This window comes from Vicia villosa, unplaced genomic scaffold (assembly GCF_029867415.1).
Source record: "Vicia villosa cultivar HV-30 ecotype Madison, WI unplaced genomic scaffold, Vvil1.0 ctg.002683F_1_1, whole genome shotgun sequence".
Lineage (NCBI taxonomy): Eukaryota > Viridiplantae > Streptophyta > Magnoliopsida > Fabales > Fabaceae > Vicia > Vicia villosa.
The window spans coordinates 296,047-321,396 of record NW_026706003.1 but is presented as its reverse complement, the minus strand read 5'-3'; the positions used below and the strand labels follow the sequence as shown (position 1 = coordinate 321,396).

Genomic DNA, 25,350 nt, shown 5'->3' with positions numbered 1-25,350 from the left:
TGTTGATTTTCCTTGTCTTCTTGATCGTTAGTGGCTGGATCCCTTAGGATCGCTTGTAATTACTGATTTTTTTGAAATTAATCAAAGTTATTTATCTCAAAAAAATATATATATATATATTAACAAGTGAACAGGATATAACAATGATATTCTATTTAATCGTTATTTTTAAGAATGACACAGTAAATAAAAATGAAATTCTATTTAATTGTTTTTCAAAGTTTCGTATTTAACAACAATGACATTCTATTTTAATGACATTTTTCAAAACCAACTAATTAATAAAGCTCTTTTTTTATCACATTTCATTTGTACATTATCTCTAAAACAACATTATTGATTATTAGTATTGATTTTATTATAAATTACTAACACATTATCAGCATTTCGAATATCCACTTAATTGAATGTAGACTCCATTATCAATATTTAAATAATGTTGTTTAAAAAGAATTTAATTAAAATACACCGAAAGTATAAAGATTCTTTACATTGTTAGTGAATCACAATCATTGACAAATGACAAGTATAAAAGGTTAGACTTTTATTTAACTTCTTTTAAAGTAATACAATTGGATGTTCATGATGTAATGATGATATAAATTTTTTTACACTGACAATGTATATCAATTAAACTCGTTTAAAAAAATTTACTACTAAATGAATAACTTAAGTGTTGAAAAGTTTATTTATTTATGGATTAAGTTTAAATAACCTTTTATGTTTAAAAAAAGTTTACTACTAAATAATATTTAAAAAAGGTTGCTGCTAAATAATTTAAAAGGATAAACTTAATTCACTTAAAAGATAAACTTAAAAGGATAAACTTAATTTAAAAGGTTACTATAATAATGTTTAAATAACATTGAAAAGGTTACTACTAAACTTAATCCATATTTAAATATTATTATTTATTAGTAATCTACAGTCAAAGCTTAATCCATAAATAATTTAAATAATCTTTACTAAATAAATATTTCTACTACTGTTTAAAAAAAGTTACTCTTTCTGTTCCATTTTAAATGTTGTTTTAGTATAAAACTATTCAATTAAGATAGTGGATTATTAGAGTTTTTTTTTATTATATCCTAATTTATTTTCTCTTTCTAAATAAATTCAATCATACATTCTTTCTCCTTTTCCAATGACTAATTGAAAAATAATTAATTTTATGGAAAATATGAAGTGGTGTTATTGTTAAAATAATGTTATAATTAACTAATTCTAACATTAAACTATAAAAACGACACTTAAATTAAAAAAAACTTCTAAAACGACACTTAAAAAGAAATGGAGCGAGTAATATTTAAATAAACTATTTTATATATTTAAAATAAACTTTAATGTTAAAATATTAATTTGAAGAAAATAAGCTTAACCAAAGTTTCAACATAATCAACTAATATCATGGTTAATTAATTGTGGTTCGGTTTGATTAATCATGGTTCGATATGATTAACTATAGTTCAGGTTGATTAATGAATGATATGATAAATTGTGGTTCATTTCTTAAATGATATTTAATTTATTGTTGAAAACAATCAACATTTAATTTTTTTTGGAAAAATCGAGTTATTTAAAAACAATGAATCTTTTTATTTTCGAAAAAAACTAATATTTTTTTTTTGGAAAAATCGATTCTTTATTTTCGAAAAAAATTTGATTTTTTGGCAAAAACTGACGTTTTTATTTTTGGAAAAATCAACTTTTTTATTTTTGAACATTTTTTTTTATTTTTCGGTAAAAATCGAGTTTTTTAATTTTTAAGAAAAAATGACTTTTTTTTTTGGCAAAATCGACATTTATCTTTTGAAAAAATCAACTTTTTTATTTTCGTAAAAAATCACTTTCAAGAAAAAACAACTTTTGTAATTAGAAAAAAAAAAGACTTTTTTTATTTTCAAGAAAAAAATTCGATTTAAAAACTTAAGTAACAATGGTTCGATTCGGGATTAATTTGAGACTAGTTAATTGCATAACGGATCGGTTCGATTCATGATTTGTTTTGAACAACCATATTCGTGATGAACTCGAACTCGGCTAATTTTTAACGAGTCGAACTAAGCTGAGGCGAGTTCGACTCGACTCGACTCATTTCCAGCCTTATTTACATAAATCAATTTACATTAGATTAGGAGAATTCTTGAGATTGAATGAAATATAAATTACCAAACTTTTTTTAAATGAATTATTTTTTTTCAAATATCAATGAAAAAAATGTTCTAATCATTATAATTTAAAAATAAAAAATATATAATTTTTGTTTTGGCGTCTTAGATCACTTTTTGTATCATCGGTTCCTTTTTCATACTTTGGCATCCAAGCTCTAAGTTCCACACTACCACAGGCGGCGGAAGCCAAGCCTTCGTCTCTTCCTTTCCCTTTATCGTGCAATATATTCTTTAGGCTTAAACCTTGTCTTTGTGATATTGTCTTCTTTCTTTTAGTTTGACGGTTAACTAATTGTTGATGTCTTGCAGTGAAGGTAGTACTTGATGAAGTTGAAGATATACAGGCTAACATAAGAAATGTTCTGCAAAGTATACATGGAAAATTATCATCCCTTTCAGATACAGATATTGATTTTGAAATGAACAAGCAAGAGATCTATAATGATTTGGTAATGCTACTAATTTTTTAATTAAGAGAATTTCTTATACAATTTCTATCTTTTTGAATAAAAATGTATCACTAGATTTGTGCATCATTTACACGCTATTTGATAAGGAAAATACTGATTCCAGGCATTTAGCTGCTCTAATGGTTGCCGTATACGGTATGGTCCAACAAGACTATTTGATGCAGGTAATTAATGGTTTGTCTATTACATTACTGTCAGTCATGTGAAGAACTCTCTTAAAATATTCCACTTGGGTACACGAAAAGATCGTTTCTGCGTTAGATCTGAACGTATCATCGGAAGAACTGGAAAGCCACTGCCTAATGTGGTATTTGCATCCCTTCATAAACGATGAACTTGTGCATGAAGCTTGGAATTATATTCACTGAATAATCTTTTGTTTTTATTGTATAGAATCTGTTACCAAAAGGCTAGATAAAGTTTTTGCACTATTTATTAAGAATTCTATTTAAAGAATGGCTCTAAGAGTGGTCATACTAAATCTAATTGTAACACAATATTTATATTTCTCTTTCTAATAGCAAAGATTGTACAAGTATTTATTTACATGAAAGGTATGATCTTTATAGAGTTAGAATCCTCTCAACTCAAATTAATTTGATGAAAATATGTTTCTGTACCGTCTTAGAAATAGTCAAATGAAAATGCAGAAATAAAAAGCATTATGAAAGGGAAAAACTAGTTTGTAGCTAAGTTAATTAAAATCAGTTAAAAATACATATTTTTTACAAGCATTACATATTGTTTACAAGCATATTTTATAGCCATCCTTAGTCTTCTTCTCTGCGAAACCGAACACAAGATTGCTTCAAAAGATTGGACCGGCTGCAAGAATATCTTCTGTCAATTTGTTGTCTTCACCAATCTTATAGTCAGTGAAGGTTTCAAAATTCTTCTTGAACAATCCAGCCAGCTTCAACAATGTCTCTTTGTATGCTGCTTTGTCTGACCACTGCAAAATAACAAAACATCCAATGCTTAAAATATTTTAAAAAGTGTTAGGCTCAAATAACAAGTAAAAAGCACGAGTTCAAGGGAAACTAACCGTGTTCTCAGGATCAAGAATTTCTGAGGGGACTCCCTCCAATTCAGTAGGGATCTCAAGTCCAAAAATCTCGGTCTTCTTGTACTCAACATTCAAGAGGCTTCCAGAGTGAATAGCATCAATAATTTTTCTTGTATAGGATAGTTTAATGCGATTTCCAGAACCATAGCTACATTTCGACAGAAGCATAAACCAATTTAAATTCAGATTCTATATAAAGAAAAACATCAACATTTTAATAAAAATCCTGAATGCATACCTTCCACCAGACCAACCAGTATTAACAAGCCATCCAGTAGCACCATGGTTTTGCATTTTTTCAGCAAGCATTGCTGCATATTTTGTAGGATGTAGCATTATAAACGCTGCACCAAAACAAGCCGAGAACGTTGCCTGTGGCTCTTTTATACCCTCTTCTGTGCCAGCCACCTTCATTTATGATCCATATAAAAGTTAACGAATGAGAGATACATAAAAACATAAATTTATCCTATTTAACACTAACACTTCAAGTTGAAGGTGTGTCATACTATTCATCACGTGTCAATATAAGTGTCATGTCTGGTGTGTTTGTCAGTAATTCATAAATATTACTAAGATATATCAGAGAGTGAGTTAAACATTACCAAAGCTGTATATCCACTGATGAAATGATACATTGTCTGTGACAGGCTTAGTTTACTAACTGGTGGAAGCACGCCAAATGCATCACAGGCCAATAATATCACATTCTTCGGGTGAGGACCAACACAGGGTAACTTCACATTTGGAATGTACTCAATTGGATAAGCCGCGCGAGTATTTTCTACAATACAAAACAACAATATTATCATTGCTCAACCAGAAGAGAACGTTGGCAACTAAAGCAACTAAAAAACAAAGTTATTAGTTACCTGTAACTGATTTGTCTTCATAATCAACTTCTCGAAAATGATCGTCAAAAACAACATTTTCCACGACTGATAAAGCAAGTGATAAGAAAACATATCAAAACACAAATCTCTCGTATGAGGTAACTAAAGATGAAAATAGATATTAAAGTAGCTTCATATTAATACCTGTACCAAACTTGATAGCATTCCAGATATCATGTTCTTTTTCCCTAGATAGATCAATGCACTTTGCATAACAACCACCTTCAATGTTTGAGACACCATCCTCACTCCAACAATGCTCATCATCTCCAATTAAATACCGATTGTGATCCGTTGAAAGAGTGGTTTTTCCAGTACCTAGCATAGACGATGATAAGATAAAAGAAAAGGTTAAAAAATCATTGTAAGTCTTTCGTTTAACTACGATAATATTTCTAAGGATTATTAACAATATTAGTGTGACCTGATATGTAACGTGTGCCAGACAAGCTTTATTTAAAATATGGTTTTAAATGGTAGTCTGCAACCGCAGTTGTGATTGTAGAAGATAAATATATACCTGAGAGTCCAAAGAAGAGAGCAACATCGCCATCTTTGCCCATATTGCAACCGGAGTGAAGCGAAAGGATTTTGCGCTTCGGCATGAGATAATGCATGAGACTAAAAAGACCCTTTTTCATTTCACCAGCATACTGTGTTCCAAGAATCACCATTTCTTTCCTTGCAAGATTAATATCAACACTCGTTGAAGATGTCATGTAATGTGTATAACGATTACACGGAAACTGTCCTGCATTGTAAATAGTGAAATCCGGTGTTCCAAATTCCTCAAGCTCTGTAGGAGTTGGTCGAATGCACCTGCCAATACGCACATTCGGTTAAATTTCAGTCCACATTCGCAGTTACAGCGTGAGCAGGCAAATAACAAAGTTAGAACTTACATGTTGTGCATAAAAAGTGAATGATAAGCCCTAGCAGAAACAATCCTGACTTTGATTCTGTTATCTAGATCCCAGTTCAAGAATTGATCATTCACGAAAACCTGCAAATTCGATTATATCATTCTCTTCGATTTCTCTCCATTTTCATATTCAATCTTAATTACATTTTTAGTCCATAAGTGAGAAATGTGACCTTATCCAAAGAGTTCAAGTAATCAACAGCTCTTTCTCGATTCACCATGAAACTATGCTCGTCCATCTCAATGTTAGGCGAACCCCTTCAAAACATAACAATTTTAGATAAAATTACTCTAGCAATCCCTTAACCGAATTTCAAATTCAAACTAGTCCTTAATATGAAAAATATGCTTACTTTCCCCACCAAAGGTCATTCTCAGTGAGGTCATCCTTCACCACACGCTTATCTTTCGGACACCGTCCAGTCTTGGCCCCTGAAAGCGTGGCCAAGGCTCCGGTTGAAGTTATGAACGAGCCTTTCTCGTACTTTATGGCTTGCTCATAAAGTTCTGTACCATTCTTCCACATTAGCATAGAGTTTTGATATATAAAATATGAGTGAAAAGAGAAAGTAAAAGAGAACCTGCTGGGGAGAGATTATAGAGAACATGAGTGAACTTGAGGGCACTATCACTGACAGCAATGGTTGGTGTGATACGTTGGTGAGGCACATGAGCAACTCTTTGTGTTTCTGATCTCAAAGCTGGATCTCCCTTCACTACTTTGGGTCCAGTTTCTCTTGTTAATGAAGCTAGAGATGCACTGTTTCATCAAACTAATTCATGTTATTAATCATTTCATTATTATCAGACAAGTTTGCGTACTATATATTTTTTTCACGTATAATCGGATATTTTCTGTACGCAACTGAATAAACTAATCCTTCCAACCGAACAAACTACAATAGACCGTAAAATTCTGTCAAGAGAATTTAACACTAACATAATAGAATATGCATTGTGATTTAAAGCCAATGAGAGAAGTGTATTCCGCTAAATTACGATAATATTTTATTTTATTAATTTATTTCTCTAAAAATAAATGATTAAAAACATACTATTAACAAATTTATATAATGAAGTGATTAATTAAGAAATCAAATTTTTACATAATGAAAATGAAATGCTTAGATCATGTAACAATTTATTATAACATAATGAACATTCAAACACATGAAAATTTGTTAGTCAGACCACATACCTGATGGATTCAAGTTGTTGTTTGTGACGCTCTTCTCTAGAATAAGTATTTAAATCAACCTGAGATCCGGCCCTGAGAGTAACATTTTTCTTCCTTTGTAGTGAATGAAGCTCATCAATGGTGTTAGCCTTAACCGTTTGAATACTTCCCTCGTCGTCGTTATTTTCCATTGTAGCTTTGTCTTTGGTTGGCGACATCTTGCAATTATCTGTCGTTAACAAGACACATAATAACACACAAATTTATAACATGAGACTATGCCATGTAAGGTTTATTATGATTCAAATTTTCATAAAATTGTAACAATACATGCATGCATGTGTTACATAACTATACCATATAAACTACTGATACAGACACATGACATGGACATAAACATGTCTCTAAACACAGTTTCCATTAAAAATATCTATGCAACAACAATGAGGGAATCAGAACGTACCTAGTAATGAGATAGAGAGAAAGAAAGAAATTAGAATGAGTATGAAAGAAAGTAGAAGGTTTTGATGTGGGTTTTAAACCTATGATCCCTAAGCTTAAGGGCTTAGAATAGAAAATGTCCAACACATTATCCACCGGAAATGTTGTTTGGTTAGTTTCCATGGATGTATTAATTGTCACCCATAAATCTATTTTTGCAAAATTGTCATCCATAAACTTATTTTTGCAAAATGAATTTTATTGTAAGCTTAAATATTTGCTCCAAATCTTAACCATATCTTTTTTTTAATCTAACGGTTTTAATTGATAATTTATATTTTCAAGAGAACAAATTATTTATATAAAAAATTATACAAATAGAACTAACATCGTATAAATTTCAATCTTATACATTTTATTTTATTTCTATATTTTTTATTTTAAAAATATTAATTTAGAATGTCAAATATATACATAAAAAAATAGACTTTTAAAAATCAGTTTTCAGTCTGAGAAATAAGCGAGTTGAACCTAATAAGATAAACCTAAGGAGTTGAACCGAGATGTTCGTGAACTTCTAACAAGTCGAGTTTGAGCTGGAAAAAAGTTCGTGATGAACTCGAACTCGGCCAATTCCTAATGAGTCGAGTTTAAGTTGAAATAATTGTTCCTCATTATGGCTGTCCATGGTATAGTTCTTTAAGAAAATCAAACTGTACTGAACCAAACCACAACAAATTATGGCTGTCCATAAGGATTTTACTTATGCACCATGCATAAGCGTACATAAGCCATTTGATCATGTTTTTAATCCAGTATTGAGTATTGAGTATTGAGTGGTGAGTATTGAGTATTGAGTAATAACAAGTGATGTCTAAAATTTGTTCCAATGATCCAAGGGTCCATAATAATCTATGCATGGTGCACAGATTTTTATCTATGCACGGTAACTGCACCCCTTAATTTCTTTTTGGTACGCCATGAAATGAGGGATTTGCCAAGAAAAAAAATATTAGCCATAAATAGATCTTACAAACTTTAAGCAACCGGCCCAATCGCATATGAGAAACATATCAATTGAAGTGATAAATATTTGAGAAAAAGAGATTTGTCTAGATGGACTTTGTTTCAAATATTTGTGTTTTAGTAGTTGTAGTGTAGTGAGAAGTGGTCGGATTAAAAAGGAATTGGATCAACTATTGGGTAATGAATGTGATGTTAGGTCTTGTAGTTATGAGGTATAATAGAATGCCAATTAAGGGCCTATATCCAGGAATGTCATGGAAAGCATGAGCATCATGATGAAGCTTGTTGGATGGATCGGAAGGAGTGGTGACATGTTTGGAAACAAGTAACCATATATTAGAATGATTGTCCAAAGATTATTTTCTCCAGCATAAAGAAATTCATTGCTCAGAATGAACTAGCCAAGGTTCTTGATTTGAAAGGTGTTATGCATCATATGTTCGATCTTATCAAATCTAGGCATGGGATTCCCAACAATTGCAATATCATCTACAAAAACTAATCACAAGGCAAATGACTCAGGTGTTTTATTAATGAATAAGGAATCATCATAATTTTCTTGATGGAAATGATGTTCAATCAATAATTTGGTGATATTTTCATATCACTTTCTACTAGCTTGGTAGAGACCGTACAACGATTTAATGAGTTTGCAAACTTGATTGAGTTTGGAGGGTGTGATTTCAGGAGGTACTATCATATATACATCTTCTTGCAACTCGGCGTGAAAGAATGCATTATTGACATCTAATTGGTAAAAAAAATTATGGCAATAAGAGCAATGACTAATCTAGAAGTAGTGAGTTTATCCACATGAGAGTAAGTATCAAAGTAGATCAAACATTTTATTTAGTTGTATCATTTTTATATAATTGTGATTTGAACCATTCAACAATACTATCGCGTGAAACTTGATTTTATATATCCACATGTGCTCAAATTTTTATATTTGGTGGAAACCAAAAGTTTCCATGTGTATGTTCTTTCAAGACATGAGATTATAGTTTAAAATGTTTGGTTTCAACATTCAAATTTGCTAGCCTCTAAATATGTTTTTTGTTCTGCAAGAATGTTAATGGACATAACATAATTACTATAGTGTGGGATACATATAATTGGAAATAGAATAATTCATACTTGTGGATGAGTGATTTGGAACATCATTGTACTTATGGGAAGTACAATAGTGTGAACCCTCATTATGTTATGGAATACAAAATGGCTTTTAGATTATGAATATGTAGAAAGTGATAGCATTCTCCAAGGTTGGGTTATTATATACTTGACCCCTTGTGTAAGTAGTTGTCAATGGATAGATTCTAACGCCCACACACTTAGATAGACCGTGGGAATGAGGAAACCATTTTCCCTTTTAATATGGAAGGGAGATTACATCCTTATAAATTTCGTGTTGTTGATACTTCATCTACACGTTTGTTGAAATGTCTTAATTCACCTGGGTTGAACCTAATAATCCATGCCCAAGTTTCATTGGGACGGTCAAACGAGTTCACGTGATTTCCATGAGATGCCGCCCTTATAAGCCACACCTCCAATTGTGGTACTCTTGGAAATGTATGTTATGGATCATCCTCTTTGGCACCAAGAAAGTTTTCAATTGTCATACCCCAAAATTTGCCCATCCCATTTCACTTCCAAACTCATACAAAGATTCAAGGCTCAAGGTTTAATCTAAAGCATACTCTCCTAATCAAAGGGTCCTCAAGATTAGGGTTTTGGATTTGCTAAGGAGAAAGGATGTATGAAGGGCTCCGATGGATTTAATATGGTTTATTAGGGTTCAAGGTATCTCCATGTCAAAAGTCAAGCTTCAATTCCAAGGATTGCTCATTCAAATGCTCAGATGATCCACAGTCGACTAGTTAGATCTAAAAGTCAACTATGGTCAAAGTATAGTCAAAACTCCTGATTTTTGGTTAACATCAATATTATGAAGAATCATTCATCATTTGATCAAAGGTTGATCATGATTCATCAAGGAACAACTTCAAAATCATCAAAACCATAAGTTTCTAAATTAGGGTTTTTAAGGAGAAAGTCAACTCAACTTTGACTGGCCATAACTTTCACATGGAGTATAAAAAATTTCCCAACCAAAGCCTATTATGAAGTAAATTGGATTCTCTACAACTTTGTCTCTCACATGCCAAGGCTGGAAATGCTTTATTCAAGAGATATGGTCCAATACATTATAGGTCCTCCAAAAAGGTCATAAAAAGGTCATCTTTTTCAAAAGCCCATAACATGAACATGGAAGACTCAATTGAAATGAAACCAAAAGGGAAATTTAGAGGACACTCTAAGATTTCTAAAGTGTTCAAGAACACCTCCATAGGGTTAAAATTGAGAGAGATATACATTGTTGAAGTTGAGCAATTTTTGCGAAAGTACATGAAGTCAATATTGAGCAATCTTGGATTTTTGTCAAATGGGCCTCAATGTTTGAACTACCCACATGATAATAAGCCCAAAAGAGGTCTATTGGTCAAATATAATTATTTTTGTGATAATATTTTATTTATATTTGATTTTGTCTAATTAAGTTCAAATAAAAATTAAATAAAATCCTAAAATAACTATATAATGATCATTCCTTTTCTATTAATTCAAATCAAATCCAAATATGATCCAAGGGCCAAGAATGAATGGAGAATGTGCATGAAATAGACTGGAGTTCTAAAATAGAAAGATTTTATACAAAATCTTTTTCAATTTTCATATCACATATTGATTGATTACTTTCCAAGTTTCATAACCCTAATGCACTCCATATATATAGATGAGAATATCAGATCGTAAGAGGGGAGAGGAGAGGAGGAGGCTAGGGTTTCTTATTGACAAAAATTCAAAGGAAGCTAGGGCAAAAGAAAAGCTTTGTGGCAGTCATTATCAACCAGTCCTGAGCATTGAGTTCTCTTCCTTGAGCATCTAGGAGTCGATTCATCTACTTACTCGATCCTGCAAGTGTTCTGAACCGTTCCACACATCATCACGTTTGCTTACCCTTTATATTTTTGAATCTCTTAATTCATGCATCATGGTTTAGTTTCACTCATTTATAACTCTTAATATAAGCCATTATAACATGTTTGACGCTTAATTTGTGAGCTTTGGTGCAGGTATTGGTATGTGCCATTGTTGAAGCTATAAGCTTCAACCTGTTCGTATCGCCACCTACAGGCATTTTTAAGCAAAACTAACATCACCATTGGGTTCCTGGCAGGTCAATTAATGGATCTGGGCACGACTTGTGTTTGTATAACGTGTTTTGCTGCGAGTTTTGATTTTGCAGAATTCAAAGGATTTTCCGCAGGTGAAAGCGTAGGTGTGTGCATAGCAAAATCCGCAGGAAATCGTGGGGAAGGAGATGAACAGTTCTTGAACCAAGGGATCATACGCGTGGCTTGCCTTGGCTGGCTGGTCAAAGCAACAACTTTCTCTCTCTTGTACAATTGGTGTGTCAAAAGTCCCCCTTCTCCATGATTGGTTATTCCAATGGTCACTGGGGCCCACGCGCGTTGGTTTGAAAATCTGGAAAAAGCAGGGCCATCTTACTACTTGATCCAATGAAGGGGAATTAAAATCAGTGAATTAAAACAGCTCACTTGGCCAAGAGAGTGATTTGCAAAGTCCCATGCCTTCGTTCAATCCCCAGGTGTTGCATTTTATTTTCATTATTTTCTCCTAACTCGTTTGCAGATTCTACGCCACTCATCTACGCGTGACCATGATATACACTCAGTCTAGACCATCAGATCTTCACTAAGCGTATATCTAACGTCTCAGGCATGCAGTCACACCATGGACACTCAGAAGTGCACCACACAGGAGTAGCGCCCATGTTCTTTATTATTATTATTTTTTGTTTATTTGTTTTATATTATTTATATAATTATGTAATTGATCTTAATTATTCACTATACATGATTTATTTTTAAGATTAAATTAATAATATAATTAGTATTAAAATTTTATTTATTATTTGTTTCGATTAAATTAATTGATCGTGATGGTTAATAATCGATTATTTAATTAATTAAATAATAAATTCAAATAAGGTTTATTTTGTTAAAGGGTTTTAACCAATTCTATTGGTTACGATGATTAGCATTTTTTATTAATTCGTTATTTATTTTAATCAAATCTATTGATTACGAGGAGTAACGGTAATTAATAATCAAATTTAAAATACATTTATTTGCTAATGGTGATAATCGAATCTATCGATTAGAATAATTAGCAATTTTTTATTAAATCTGTTAATTATGGTGATTAAACTTATTGATCATCGCGATTAATAGAACATAATAAAACCAGGGTTGTACGCCACGTCCAAAACACATTTTCATCTTCAAACTACGGATTTTCAAAACTACGATAAGGTAATTCAAAATACCTTCAAATAACCTCATATCAATTATAAGGCGTACAACCCTGCCCCGAACTACGTAGACTCTAATCCTCCCTAAGGAGATACGTAGGCACTTGGATAACCAAGGCAAGTCCCCTTCCCCAAAATCTCACTTTTCACCCTATTCATTTCCTTAGCTATAAACCCTAAACCTTAACACTTTTAGCTACAAACCTTTGCCTTAAACTTAAAACCTTAGGAAAGGGTTAAGGGTGCCTAACACCTTCCCTTGACCCGAATATAATTACTTACCCCGAATCTCTTAACTGCGTAGGGTTTCCTATTCACCCTGGTAGAATAGGTGGCGACTTTAAAATCTTAATTTTTAGGGCAGGTTGCTACAGCAATTCCTCAAGCATGATTCATAGAAGGGGGATGTGATTAAACTAAGAAATTATAGTCCATTGCTAGGGCAACATGGAAGGGTGATTCCTTGAAGTGAGGCTTAGAAGGGTGATTCCTTCATGCAAAGCCTGGAGAGGGGAGTCCCTTAGGAAAGGCTTGAAGGAGGCATGACGGTTGGATTCCTTGAGGAGCATGACACATTTAATTTTACATAAGATGAAACTATCTTAGGCAGGTTTAAAGGGTGTTGGTCGTTGAAGTGTGTGCATTCCCACAAGTGGGGTGTTGATGCTCCACTCTAACATCAATTGGGACAACATCAATGTCTAATGATGACAGATTTATGGATTCCTTTATTCTATTATACTTTTTCTGTGTTTGAATTTTCTTCATAAATCTCTGAGTTTATCTTCGGCACTTCCTTAGGAAATTTCTCCTCAATTTCATTTTTTTTCATCAAGTGTTATAGGTATTGAGCCTTCTTCTCTCACTCATATTTTATTTCCTTGTTTAGAAATGGTTATTATCATAAAGTTAGATGAAAATGATTATGTAATAGAACTTATCACTCAGGAGAGGGTTAGGGAGACGTGGAAACATTGCATAAAGAATGGGAAACAGTCAGATTGTAAGGTTGACCAAAACTTGTACAATTATAATTGTGTAGGAATTATGATAGTAGTTATGATTCATGCAACCATAGTGATAGCGATAATGATTGTCTTTTGCCTTATTCGTTCCCAAGACACGCAAGATCATCGATGGCGGCAAGTGATGCAAATTATGGGGGTGTGGAAGATTTTATAATTCTCTACCTTACGAAGGATGTTATGTCATCATTTGGTAAAGGCTTAGATCTTCCAGCCACTACTGATGAAGGAGATGTCATATTGGAGACTAATTTTTTCCTGAACAGACAGATGTTGGACACGATGTTTTGATAACTGGCTTAATGTGATAAACCAGTATGACAATAATGAATAATATCTTAGCTTATACAAGATGATGAAGTAGAAAGTGAATAAAAAGAACACAAGAGATTGGCAACTCTATTCGGTGAAACCACACCTACGTCTAGAGGACACTCTACCCTAGAAAGGAAATTCACTACTTGGAATTAGTACAACTGGTCATCTATGAACAACAACCCTATGTTGTTCAATGCCTCTTCCTAAACCAAGTGAATTTATGTTTAAGACTCCCACTAAACATGATAACCCCTCTCACTTTCTCTCAATCACTAATCTTAAGTGATTGGTGTTAACAAATACGTAGATCAATGTTGAATACAACTTAAATAAACAACCCAACTATGTCAAGTTACTGAAACATAGAGTGGTGTAAACAAATATCCTACAATATTCCTTATGATGGAAATAACGTGGAATACTAAAAACATTGTGTTCTCAAGCTTATAGACTTAGTATCTTAGAACAAAATTTTACTACTCAACTATCAAACCAAACTTTATGCCTTAAGATATGAATGAAGGCGCTAGAGTGGTGCACAAAAGTAACACAAAGAAAGAGTCAAAAGATAAACCCTAACACAAGAAATCTTCAAAACATACACACCTCAAACGTGAGGTTTGAGTCCCCTTAAGTAACAATATCTTATAGACTTTTTCTCCTTGGATATCTGTCTAGAATAATAACATATATTGTTGGATTTTATTTTCTCTAACAAAAGACATGATTTGTAATATTTCATATTGAAAATTAAATCTCCATTTAAATCAGATTTGATCTTCACCAGCTGTCAAACAAATCTCACAAACATTGCTAAACAATCTACAGCAATCTAATTGAAATACTAATAAAAAAATTTGCACCAAGAAACATCCATCATGGCCAGCTGCCCAGGGCCAGATGTTGTACTTCCCACATGTTGAAGCATCGTTTTTAATATGTTACACCAGTACATCCAAATTAACTCTTCTCTATGAAGAGTAGATCTTATTATAGGGAGAATCTTGGATATATGATAAACCATAACCAATACTACAATATCATATGTTTATTATAAGAGACCAGATGTTGTAGCACACATGTTACACTAGATCATCCAAGTTAACTCTCTTCATAACCATATTCTTTGAAAAGTAATTCTTGGACCAAATATTCCTTCAAGATACATCTACCCAAATCTTCTTTGACTGAATCACATCCAAATTGATTTTGGATTATCAAAATAAACTTCTTCTCATGAATAAACATCTGCATCTTCTGAAGAAGTCAACACCGCAGCTCTTCTGAAGAAAATCTTTGAAGATACTCAGAACCCATACCTTATGTCAAGATGATACACAATCATATGTTGAACCTTCTACTTAACTAGTTCTGTCAAGCACTTTAGCTATATCTTGGAACCTCTTGCTTAACTAGTTTTGACAAGCACTTTAGTTGAACATCAATACTTAGCAAACAACCCAATCACACTTAGATGCTGGGACACATGCTGGAACATCTTATTCCATATGTTGCCTAAAATATATCTTCTAGATATGTTTTTTACCTAATGCAGCCAAACAAAAGGAACTACAATCTCCCCCTTTGGAGAATTTTTGCTAAAATAACCACGAGATGTGATCTTCATGAAGTAACACAAGTAGCATATCATATCACCCAATAAAATCAACAGAGCAAAAAGCAACATCAAAATTCGAACATGAGTATGGTGTACATAAATATCCCACAATATTCCTTATGATGGCAATAATGTGGAATGCAAGAATCACTTTGTTCTCAAGCTTAAAGACTTAGTATCTTAGAACAAAGTTTTCCTACTCAAACATCAAACCAAACTATATGCCTTAAGATATGAATAGAAACACTAGAGTGGTGCAGAAACGTAACACAAAGAAAGACTCAAAAGATAAACCCTAACACAAAAAATATTTAAAGAATGCTCACTCAAATGTGAGGTTTTAATCTCCTTAAATAGCAATTTCTTTTGGGAGTTTTACCCTTGGATATCTATCTAGAATAATAGCATATATTAATGGATTTGCTCCATAAAAATCCTTAACAAAATATATGATTTGTTATATTTCAAACTCAAATTTAAATCTCCATTTAAATCTAAATTGATCTTCACCAATTGTCAAACAAATCTCTAAAACATTGCTAAACAATCTGCAACAAATCTGATTGAAATCCAAATTAGAAATTTCGCACCAAGCAACATCCATCACAACCAGTTGTCCAGGGCCACATGTTGCAGTTCACATATGTTAATGCTTCATGTTCAACATGTTGCACCAGTACATCCAAATTAACTTTTCTCGATGAATTCCAGATCTTTTTGTAGAGTGAATCATATATAGATAATAAACCAAAACCAATACTACAATACCATATGTATATTGTAAGAGACCAAATATTGCATCACACATGTTGAGACATCGTGTTCCACATGTTACACTAGACCATCCAATTTAACTCCCTTTATATCAATCTTCTATAAAGAGTAATTCTTGGACCAAGTCTTTGTTTAAGGTACATCCAACCAAATCTTCTTGACTTAATCACATCCAAATTGATTTTGGATTATCAACACAAAATTTTAAATATGATTTGGGGGTAATAATTTTGTTCATCTAATTTGATTATGAGGTCCTTAGGTCCATTGATGTCTCCCCTTCTCAAATACAACTGAATATTTGGACTTTCTTCAGGGTTTTTGAGATCATATGTAGTTAGTTAAAGATCACGCCTATAACAAAAATCTTTTTTTGTTTTATGGTACCAAAAATTTAGATAAGTTTATTTGGGTATCCATAGTTGCTTAGGCTTATATGAATCTGCTCACCCCTTGTTCATATAACTATTCAACGTGGTGCCATCAAGGCCAACTTAAATTGGTGCCATCAAGGCCAACTTAAACAATGCAATGTATGCCATGCAACATCAACCACAACGACAACCAGAACAACAACAATGAAACAACAACTTGAACATGCAACAAATTGCATCAACGTAATCCAACTTGGTCATTCGACCTACAACTTAATCAACGACAGCACAAATAATACAACATTGGTCATAGGACCTATAATCAGCAATGTCCATAAACCAGACGAATCAACTTACCCAGCTGTACCTGCAATTCAACTTATTCGACAAAATTATAACAAAACAAATCAACCAAAGGTACCTACTAATCTATACGAACCACCCCGTCGATTTTCAACTAATTCCAGTTAATTAATTATACCGCTTAAATCTACTAATTCGGCTAATCGGTACTGTTTTTATTCTCCCTGCAACATTTATTTATTCCACTACATATTCCTATTAAATTTATTCCTACTGATATAAGCCATTCCTGCACTATTAACTTCCTGTCAAAATTTCAACTTCAGATACTAGTAATTATTTCCTATTACACATATTCTTCCAGTTATTAGTTTTCTACTACTAAACAATCCACTACTAAATTGTCACTACTTCATCTGATATCCATATGCATGTTCACTGCTATGAATTAGGCCACCTACTTAATTTCCTGAAAAAATTTAACACATGGCTACTAATACTTGTTACCATTCTTCCGCCAAATAGACAAATCCTGTAACTTACTGAACCATTACTAAATCATTGAATCCCCTTTATTTCATTACTTTAAGTCTATTTTATTTTTATGGAACAATCTAAAGCCAAAGTTCACTTAATTATACTAAATTTTACTAAGTAGCATAGGTAGTCACCAAAGTCACGTATCACACATCAAAGAAAACAAGAGGTGGGCCCCCCTAAGGGAGGGAGGCGCCCGCCTCCACCTACTTGCATCCATGGAGACGCCGGTCTCCAATGTTGGGGAAGATTAGGGAGATGTCCCTCTCCTATATGTGGGGGGGGGGAACAGTCACCACTTTGTGACCCCCGTCTCCACTTATTCATACTTTCCCGTTCTTAGCCGTTTTGGTACCCAGAACACGCATATAACTTATGACTTTTTCAACATAATTTCATCGATCCATCAACATATATTTTCCAAACTCAATTCAACGCAACATATGCCAACAATTATCAACCACAGAACAAATTCATTATAAATCCAGATCAACCGATACACAACAAAATCACAGAAATCACAATTCAGCACATGAACACAATTTATCAGTAAAATTATACAACCCTAAATCCCACATAACAACCATCATACAATGAGTTATCTTAGTCGAACCCCACCCTTACCTTGAATTGGAGATCACCTCTAATATCCGATCGAGTGTAAGCCTTTGCCTTTTCCCCGAAATTCACAATCAATTCTTCCTCTGCCAAAACCTCACCCCTCTTTGTCGACAACTCCGTTTCACGATCTATTCTCCCAAAAGCCAAAACCTTATTTTCCACATAAACCTAATTCCATATATCCTTTTTTTTATTAATCTAGTAAACCAAAATATTAATATTTTCTCATAACTCTTAATGGGCCTATTATTTACACCTTCTTCTTTGCTATTTAACACACATACAACTTATACCAACTAAAAAATATTATTCCTAATATTATTTTCTTCAACATAAACCAACTTTATTAATTCTTTGATTAACTGACTAAATAATCCAATTTCTTGTCTTATAATATCACTAATAAATCCAACTTCGGTCGAATTTCCATATTAAATCCTTTAATAATTTATTTAAATAATTAAATAAATTTCTGGGTGTTACAACTCTCCTCCACTTAGAATATTTTCGTTCTCGAAAGTCTATACGACATCACCATATTTAACACATCTTTCACATCTAATCCTTCGATCAAACGACAACCCGATCACAGTTTAAATCCAATACTTATACCTCAATCTTCCAATACGATTGCAACATAATCCTTACTAACTTGCCAACCATTTTAGCAATATCTTGAAACAACATCTTGCAACGTAGCAACAGCTACCACTCGCTTACATTTGGTTATACAATCTCACCTCATCACCCTCAGCAACCTATTCAACACCAAGCACATACGCAATTCTTATCTCTATATTCAGGTGTCCTTCACTACCGAAGCACCAACAACTTACAACCGAAGCATAATCGAGAAGCACGACTTCTTCCCCACTTAGTTTCAAACCCACTCCTGCAACAATAAATCAAAAACAACAAGTACCGACAGTGTTGTACACACTTGTCGCGTACTAATGGATAAACAACAATTAGACGACTCTGGCCGGACGGACCGACCTGCTCTGATACCACTTATGTAACACCCCATTTCTACCCAGTAATTTTAATAAAATCAGAGTGCGTAAAATTTTAAACATCAAACATGAGGCATTATATTTTCAACTTAAAACCACAAACAACCTGTATTTCATTTATCTTTGATACATAGCATTTGGCATCTACAATCTTAAAGTTATAATTAATACACAAGTTTATTCAACTAGATCAAACTTCAACTTATAATTATTCATCAACTTTTATTCAACTAAAAACAACTTAAAACAACAGTAATTACTTCTTATTATTCAGTTTGAATTTAAACAGCTATAATAATAATACAACAACAAAACAACAAATATAATCATGATCCCATCCCGAGAGCTACGTATCAGAGTAAGACACCAACTCGACTAACAGCAACTAAAGACTTCATAAAATCACTTCAAACTTCCACCGCTATCTTGAGTACCTGTCTGTTTCCCATGATAGGGGAAACATCAGCAGAAGGGGTGAGATATAGAAAAATATAAACAAAAGTATGATAATTAATATATTAGATCATATCATACAATTGTCACCAGTTTCAAACAACAATTATAATAACAACTAACAACAACAGTTATAACAATAACTTTAGCAACAATTTTTAACAACAATTATAACAACCATCAGCAACAACAATTATCACAAACCAACTTTATTAATTCTTCGATTAACCGACTAAATAATCCAATTCTCCGTCTTATAATATCACTAATAAATCCAACTTCGATCGAATTTCCATATTAAATCCTTGAATAATTTATTTAAATAATTAAATAAATTTTCGGGTGTTACATCATTGGTGCATTGTATTGGTCAAGTGGATTACTTTCCATGTTTATTGACCAACATAACCACCATCTGGCCTTGGCAAGGTTAAACCCAATGGGTTGGAGTTGGTACATCAGTTCATGATAAGTATTGTCAGGTTTGCCAATCTAAGTGGATTATAGCCATATTATTGCTAAGTCAAATAAATAACAACTAGTATATGTGCTCGTGATACTGGCCAAAGACTTACCATTCATCGTAGGACATGTTCTCCTACAAAGTGTTGTTGAAAGGTGAAATTTGTTGTATACCAATTTATCCCACTACTTTTGTGGTGTTATATCCATATGTATCTGTCCAAATTAAATATTTATTTGATGAAACATAATGTTCTCCACTAGTTTCTCCTACGATAAATCCAAAAGAAAGTATTATACTAGGATTTTGTAATGAAAGGTAATTGTTGTATATGATTCAACTGAATCTTTGAAGGTTATACCCTTGTAATGATCATTTTGGCTTTGGATCTTAATCCATACTCAACTTTGGTTCCCTTTTATTCATTGATGGTGAAGGTGAGAGAGTTGTCACCCGAATTGGCTTGTTTAACCTTCCATAACTTATTGAATCTCATTATGAAATATGGATTTGATAATGGAACGCAAATTGTTTATAGACCTGATATGAAGTCATGTATCTCTATGTAAATATGTTTTCTAATAACAGGCGTAATCATAACCACTTATTGTTCAGGTGAATGAACTGAAACATTTCTAGAATCAATAAGAGAAGGCACAAATGTCGGTATTTCTAGAGTTTGCAAAGGAACATTAGGTTTATCAGGGGCTTGCCTCTTTGATATTAAAGTTGATGGTTGGTTCACATTGATAATAATTTTACCAAAATTTGAGTGTATATACTAAACATAGTCGCGGTCTGACCAACTCAACTTTTTTAATCATTTTGCCCCCACATGACGTACTAAATTTGTTGTCAAACTTCAAAGTTAGTCGAGTATTCAATAAATAGCTCTCAAATTCTCTTTTAATTTTAAACAATTACACCAATGAATGAACTATGTTACCCAACTATAAATTTATTAACTCTGCTAAAGAGTGTTAAGTATAAAGTTGGTTTTTCTATAAGAAACTAAACTAAAAATGCACAATAAAGAATATATAAAAGGATAATTGTAACGATAATTTTATTTAATTGACTGTGTTAAACAAAATGTCAAGTGCAATATTTATAAATCCTAAATTTATCTCTCTAGATCTTATATTCGAATCTCGATAGTGTTAAGTTAATTCATATAAAACTATACTCATCTTTAAATAAATCACTTGCAAGTGAACGATGAAATTGATGATCTTAAATTAATCGATCCCATTATCTCATATAGAAAAAAATTTAAATGCCCAAAAATTTACTCTCTTAAATAATGAAAAGTAAAATATCCTTAAGTTTATGGTTGACAATAAGCCATCCAATAAATAGTGGTACTTCACTTTAGACGCCACCCAATAATTGACTAGACCAAAATTTCCAAACTTTTATAATCCCACTCCTAAAGCAACCACATTTTGCAGCACACATTACCATAAAATAAGATCAATAGCCGACACACATAATCCACCTCCATCCAACCAACAACCTACGTGTGAGTTTTTCTCAACTACCTATTCAAAGTGTTGTGTTCTTCTATCCTATCTTCTGTTACACCATCTATCTACTCTCTAGTCCCACAACACTATCCAGATTGAGAAATTCATGTGATGACAGAAATCACAAATCTAAGCTTAGACCTCATTGAATCCATCCTATCTTACCTCCCAATCCCAACTTTGATCCAAGCTTCAACAGTTTGCAAACTATGGCACACAATAATCTCATCATCTTCCTTTTCTTCCCACCACAAACACCAACACAAACCATGGTTTTTCCTCCATGGTATCCACAACATCTCTTCCAAAAACAACCAATCTTTTGCCTTTGACCCTTCTTCCAACTCTTGGTTCCTTCTTCCAACTCCTCAACAGCCTCTTCACTACCCCAACAACACTTCCTTCATTGGCACTTCCTCTTTCTTCTTCATCACGGCTCCTAACTTTGTCTACACTCCCATTCTTCATCCTCTCGTTTGGTATTCTACTCCACCTCTTCGTTTTCCTAGAATCAACCCTCTTTTGGGTGTTTTCAATGATGGGGGTTCTGTTAAGTTTATTGTTGTGGGTGGTGTTAGGTTCATTGGTAATCTTGTTGATATAGAGGATCGTTTGGATGTTGAAATCTATGACCCTCTTTTGGGTTCTTGGGATTTAGCTCCTCCTCTTCCTGCGGATTTCAGATCTGGAAACTCTTCCTCTTCACTGTCATCTGCTTTGTTCAAAGGGAAATTCTATGTGTTTGGGATATATTCATGCTTTGTTTCTTCCTTTGATTTGAAACTTGGTGTTTGGAGTGATGTTAGGGTTGTTAGGCCTTCTGGGGTTGTGTTTTCTTACTTGATTTCTTGTAGGGAAAGTCTTGTTTTGGCTGGGGTTTGTAATTCACCAAGTGGGTCTAGCTTCACTTTGTGGGAGGTTGATGAGATGAGTATGGAGGTTTGTGAGATTTCTGTTATGCCTAATGATTTGCTTTGTGGTCTTTTTGATGGTGATGAGGATGATAGATTTGCTAGCTTGAAGTGTGTTGGGTTGGGTGATCTTATATATGTTTTCAATGAGGATTATCATAGGATGTACCCGGCTTGTGTTTGCGAGATTCGCGGTGGTGGTGGTGAGAAGAGTGAGTGTTATTGGAGGAGGGTGCCTCAATTGCCATCATTGATGAATAGGTTTCACAAAGTTGTTAGCTTTTGTTCAAGTGTTTCATTGCATAGTATTCTGGGTGAAGGTCAACAACACCATGGACTTCATTAAGCTCGGCGAGGTATCCTCTCGACATTGAATTTGGTTGTAATCTGTTTTGAATGTGATTGTGTATATATTACTTTGATCATATATAATAATTTGCTACTACATTTATGTTTTGTTTTGAAATCGTGGCTATGTTGATTGTTGACATTACCAGTCGTCTGGATAAAAGGAGAGAGTTGTGTTAGGCCGTTGACAGTCAGTATAAAACTTTGGCGAATCTTTATGAATTTTATGAGTTGGATCAATTAGGTAGTGATTACATTCTGTTTTGAATGTGATTGTGTATTGTGTATGTATAGTTTGATTAACTTTACTTACTAAATATGTTTAGTTCATTGACCCTTTATCAAATTAGTATCAATGTTAGTTTGTTAGCATGGTAGTTATATGCTTAGATGGAAGCTCTTGTAGCAAATGAGCTATACTTCACACTTAGCTTTCTATAGTTGAATTCAAAGTGCATTGTAACTTTCTTTATGCTCAAACCAGGGCTTCACACTTAGCCTAATACATTGATGATATCTTTGCATTAAGTTGAAAGCAATCATCTAACTGGTTTTCACACCATATCTTCATCCAAAACTTTAACGAACAACAATCTGGATATACGAATTCTTTCACTTGAATGGTGTTCAACACTTCTTATTCATCATACTTGATATTCAAATATTTTGTCTACACATTGTTTACCATACACTTCTATCATTTTACAATATTCATTATCTAACTTATTCTGGTATATTGTGATTCAACAGCAAGAAAAGGGAAAGACTCATTGCTAAAAGAAGAATGATTTGCTGAAGAAGTTAGTATATAGGTGCTGCTGCACAACTGCACCTAAGGCATGTGCTGCATTACTCAAATAAGATAAGAGCAGCTGTAATAAATATGCAATAATTTAATAACTATAGAATTTTCTATGTATTGTACTCCCTACATTCCTATTTATAAGTAAATTTTAACTTTCATTGAATAAATGATGTTTTTTAGACTATATATAAGTTAGATATATCAATTATTCAATGTCTAAAAAGTTAAAATTTGTTTATAAAGAATGGATGGAGTATTGTTTAGCTATCATAGAGCATGGATAAGTCCCTTTTTTCATGTGATATTGGCAATTGTGTGGTATTTAATAATTCCAAATGTAAATATAGTGGACCACATTAATGTGGATTATTCAATTTAATGTTAATGTCATTGGACCAGTTAGCCCTTGAACTGGTCACACGTGTTAGAAGTTGAGTGTTTTGAATTACAATTTGATGGTGATTGTCAGAAGGGCAGTATCTAGAGGGTATTCAAATTCAAATCATTTCAAATAAAATTCAGAGATTTAAAAAAATACATTTGAATATTATGGCAGTGTGTAAAAGATATTCTAATTCAAATCATTTCAAATAAAATAGATTCAAAATAATACATTTGAATATTATGGCAGTGTCTAGAAGGTATTCAAATTCAAATCATTTCAAATAAAATTCAGAGATTCAGAAAAATACATTTGAATTATATTGGGTGAATTCAATCTCTTTTATAAAAATAAAATAAAAAATACATTTGAATAGTATTGGATTAGATATTGAATTCAATGCGAACTGTAGTATTATTTATAGTATATAATACAGTGTTTTAAAAACCGGACCGGTCATCGAACCGGTGAGGGTACTGGATCACTGGTTTATCGGTCAAATCACTGGATCACTGGTCGAACCGCACGACCAAACCGGATTAAACCGGATTAAACCGGTTGAATAGACTTGTCATTATATAAGTATAAAACCGATCGAACCGGATGATTCGGTCTCTAAAAAAATATAACTAGGACTAGCTTTTAAATTTTTTAAAAATATCATATCATAAATTCACACTTTCATAACTTAAATTCAAATTTTAAACAAAGGTATCACACATAACAAAATAGTAAAAAATTACAAAGTCTAGTTGCAAACAAAGTCTAATTACAACATAATCTAATTGAATAGTTTATAACAAAATAACTCCAATGTGTACCAAATTTAATTCAAAATAGGATCCTCCTAAAAAGAAAATCAAATAAAATTCAATATGTTTATGCTATTTAAGAAAATTTATTAGCAAAGATAACAAATAGACAATAAAGTTTTTAATTTGTCACTGACGAAAAAAACGATGTGAGAATGCTATTTAAGTAATACATTACTAAATATATTAAAAAAAAAGTTAAAAAAAAATTTAAAAGAAATGTTAAAGAAAAGTTAAAAAAAATTTTAAAAAAAAGTTAAAAAAAAAAAAAAAAAACAGTTAAACCGCCGGTTTTCACCGGTTTCCACCGGTTTGATGGCATACCCGATCTGACTATTGAACCAGACCGGTTACCTGGCTGGTTCCCGGTTCGACCGGTCCGGTCCGGTTTTTAAAACACTGATATAATATTTATTTAATTTTAGTATTATTTATTTAGTTTATCTATTTGTTTGTAATAATTCATTTTTTTCAAATACAACTGAAATTCTTTTTCTTA

At 32.6% G+C, this 25,350-nt stretch overlaps 2 protein-coding genes across 2 annotated transcripts; one reads left to right on the top strand and one right to left on the bottom strand.

Annotated features, from left to right (window-relative positions):
* Positions 1-3,427: 3,427 nt before the first annotated feature.
* LOC131639527 (phosphoenolpyruvate carboxykinase (ATP) 1-like) lies at positions 3,428-6,916 on the bottom strand. Its single transcript, XM_058910015.1, has 12 exons — positions 6,721-6,916; positions 6,104-6,282; positions 5,876-6,029; positions 5,696-5,780; positions 5,503-5,603; positions 5,121-5,419; positions 4,745-4,918; positions 4,580-4,645; positions 4,313-4,491; positions 3,946-4,115; positions 3,687-3,855; positions 3,428-3,593 (listed from the first exon to the last, which is right to left on the bottom strand). The coding sequence occupies exons 1-12, from the start codon at positions 6,888-6,890 to the stop codon at positions 3,450-3,452; spliced, it is 1,890 nt and encodes a 629-aa protein (XP_058765998.1). The 5' UTR covers positions 6,891-6,916; the 3' UTR covers positions 3,428-3,449.
* Positions 6,917-21,482: 14,566 nt separating this feature from the next.
* LOC131639532 (F-box/kelch-repeat protein At3g24760-like) lies at positions 21,483-24,087 on the top strand. The gene is made up of 2 exons (XM_058910023.1): positions 21,483-22,860; positions 23,603-24,087. The coding sequence occupies exon 1, from the start codon at positions 21,705-21,707 to the stop codon at positions 22,848-22,850; it is 1,146 nt and encodes a 381-aa protein (XP_058766006.1). The 5' UTR covers positions 21,483-21,704; the 3' UTR covers positions 22,851-22,860; positions 23,603-24,087.
* Positions 24,088-25,350: the final 1,263 nt, after the last annotated feature.

Coding starts and splice junctions, on each gene's coding strand:
- LOC131639532 (XM_058910023.1), top strand. CDS start 21,705: ATGACAGAAATCACAAATCTAAGCTTAGACCTCATTGAATCCATCCTA.
- LOC131639527 (XM_058910015.1), bottom strand. CDS start 6,890: ATGGAAAATAACGACGACGAGGGAAGTATTCAAACGGTTAAGGCTAAC. Junction 6,030..6,103: donor CTATAATCTCTCCCCAGCAG/GTTCTCTTTTAC, acceptor AGAATGGTACAG/AACTTTATGAGCAAGCCATA. Junction 5,420..5,502: donor TCACTTTTTATGCACAACAT/GTAAGTTCTAAC, acceptor GCGTATTGGCAG/GTGCATTCGACCAACTCCTA.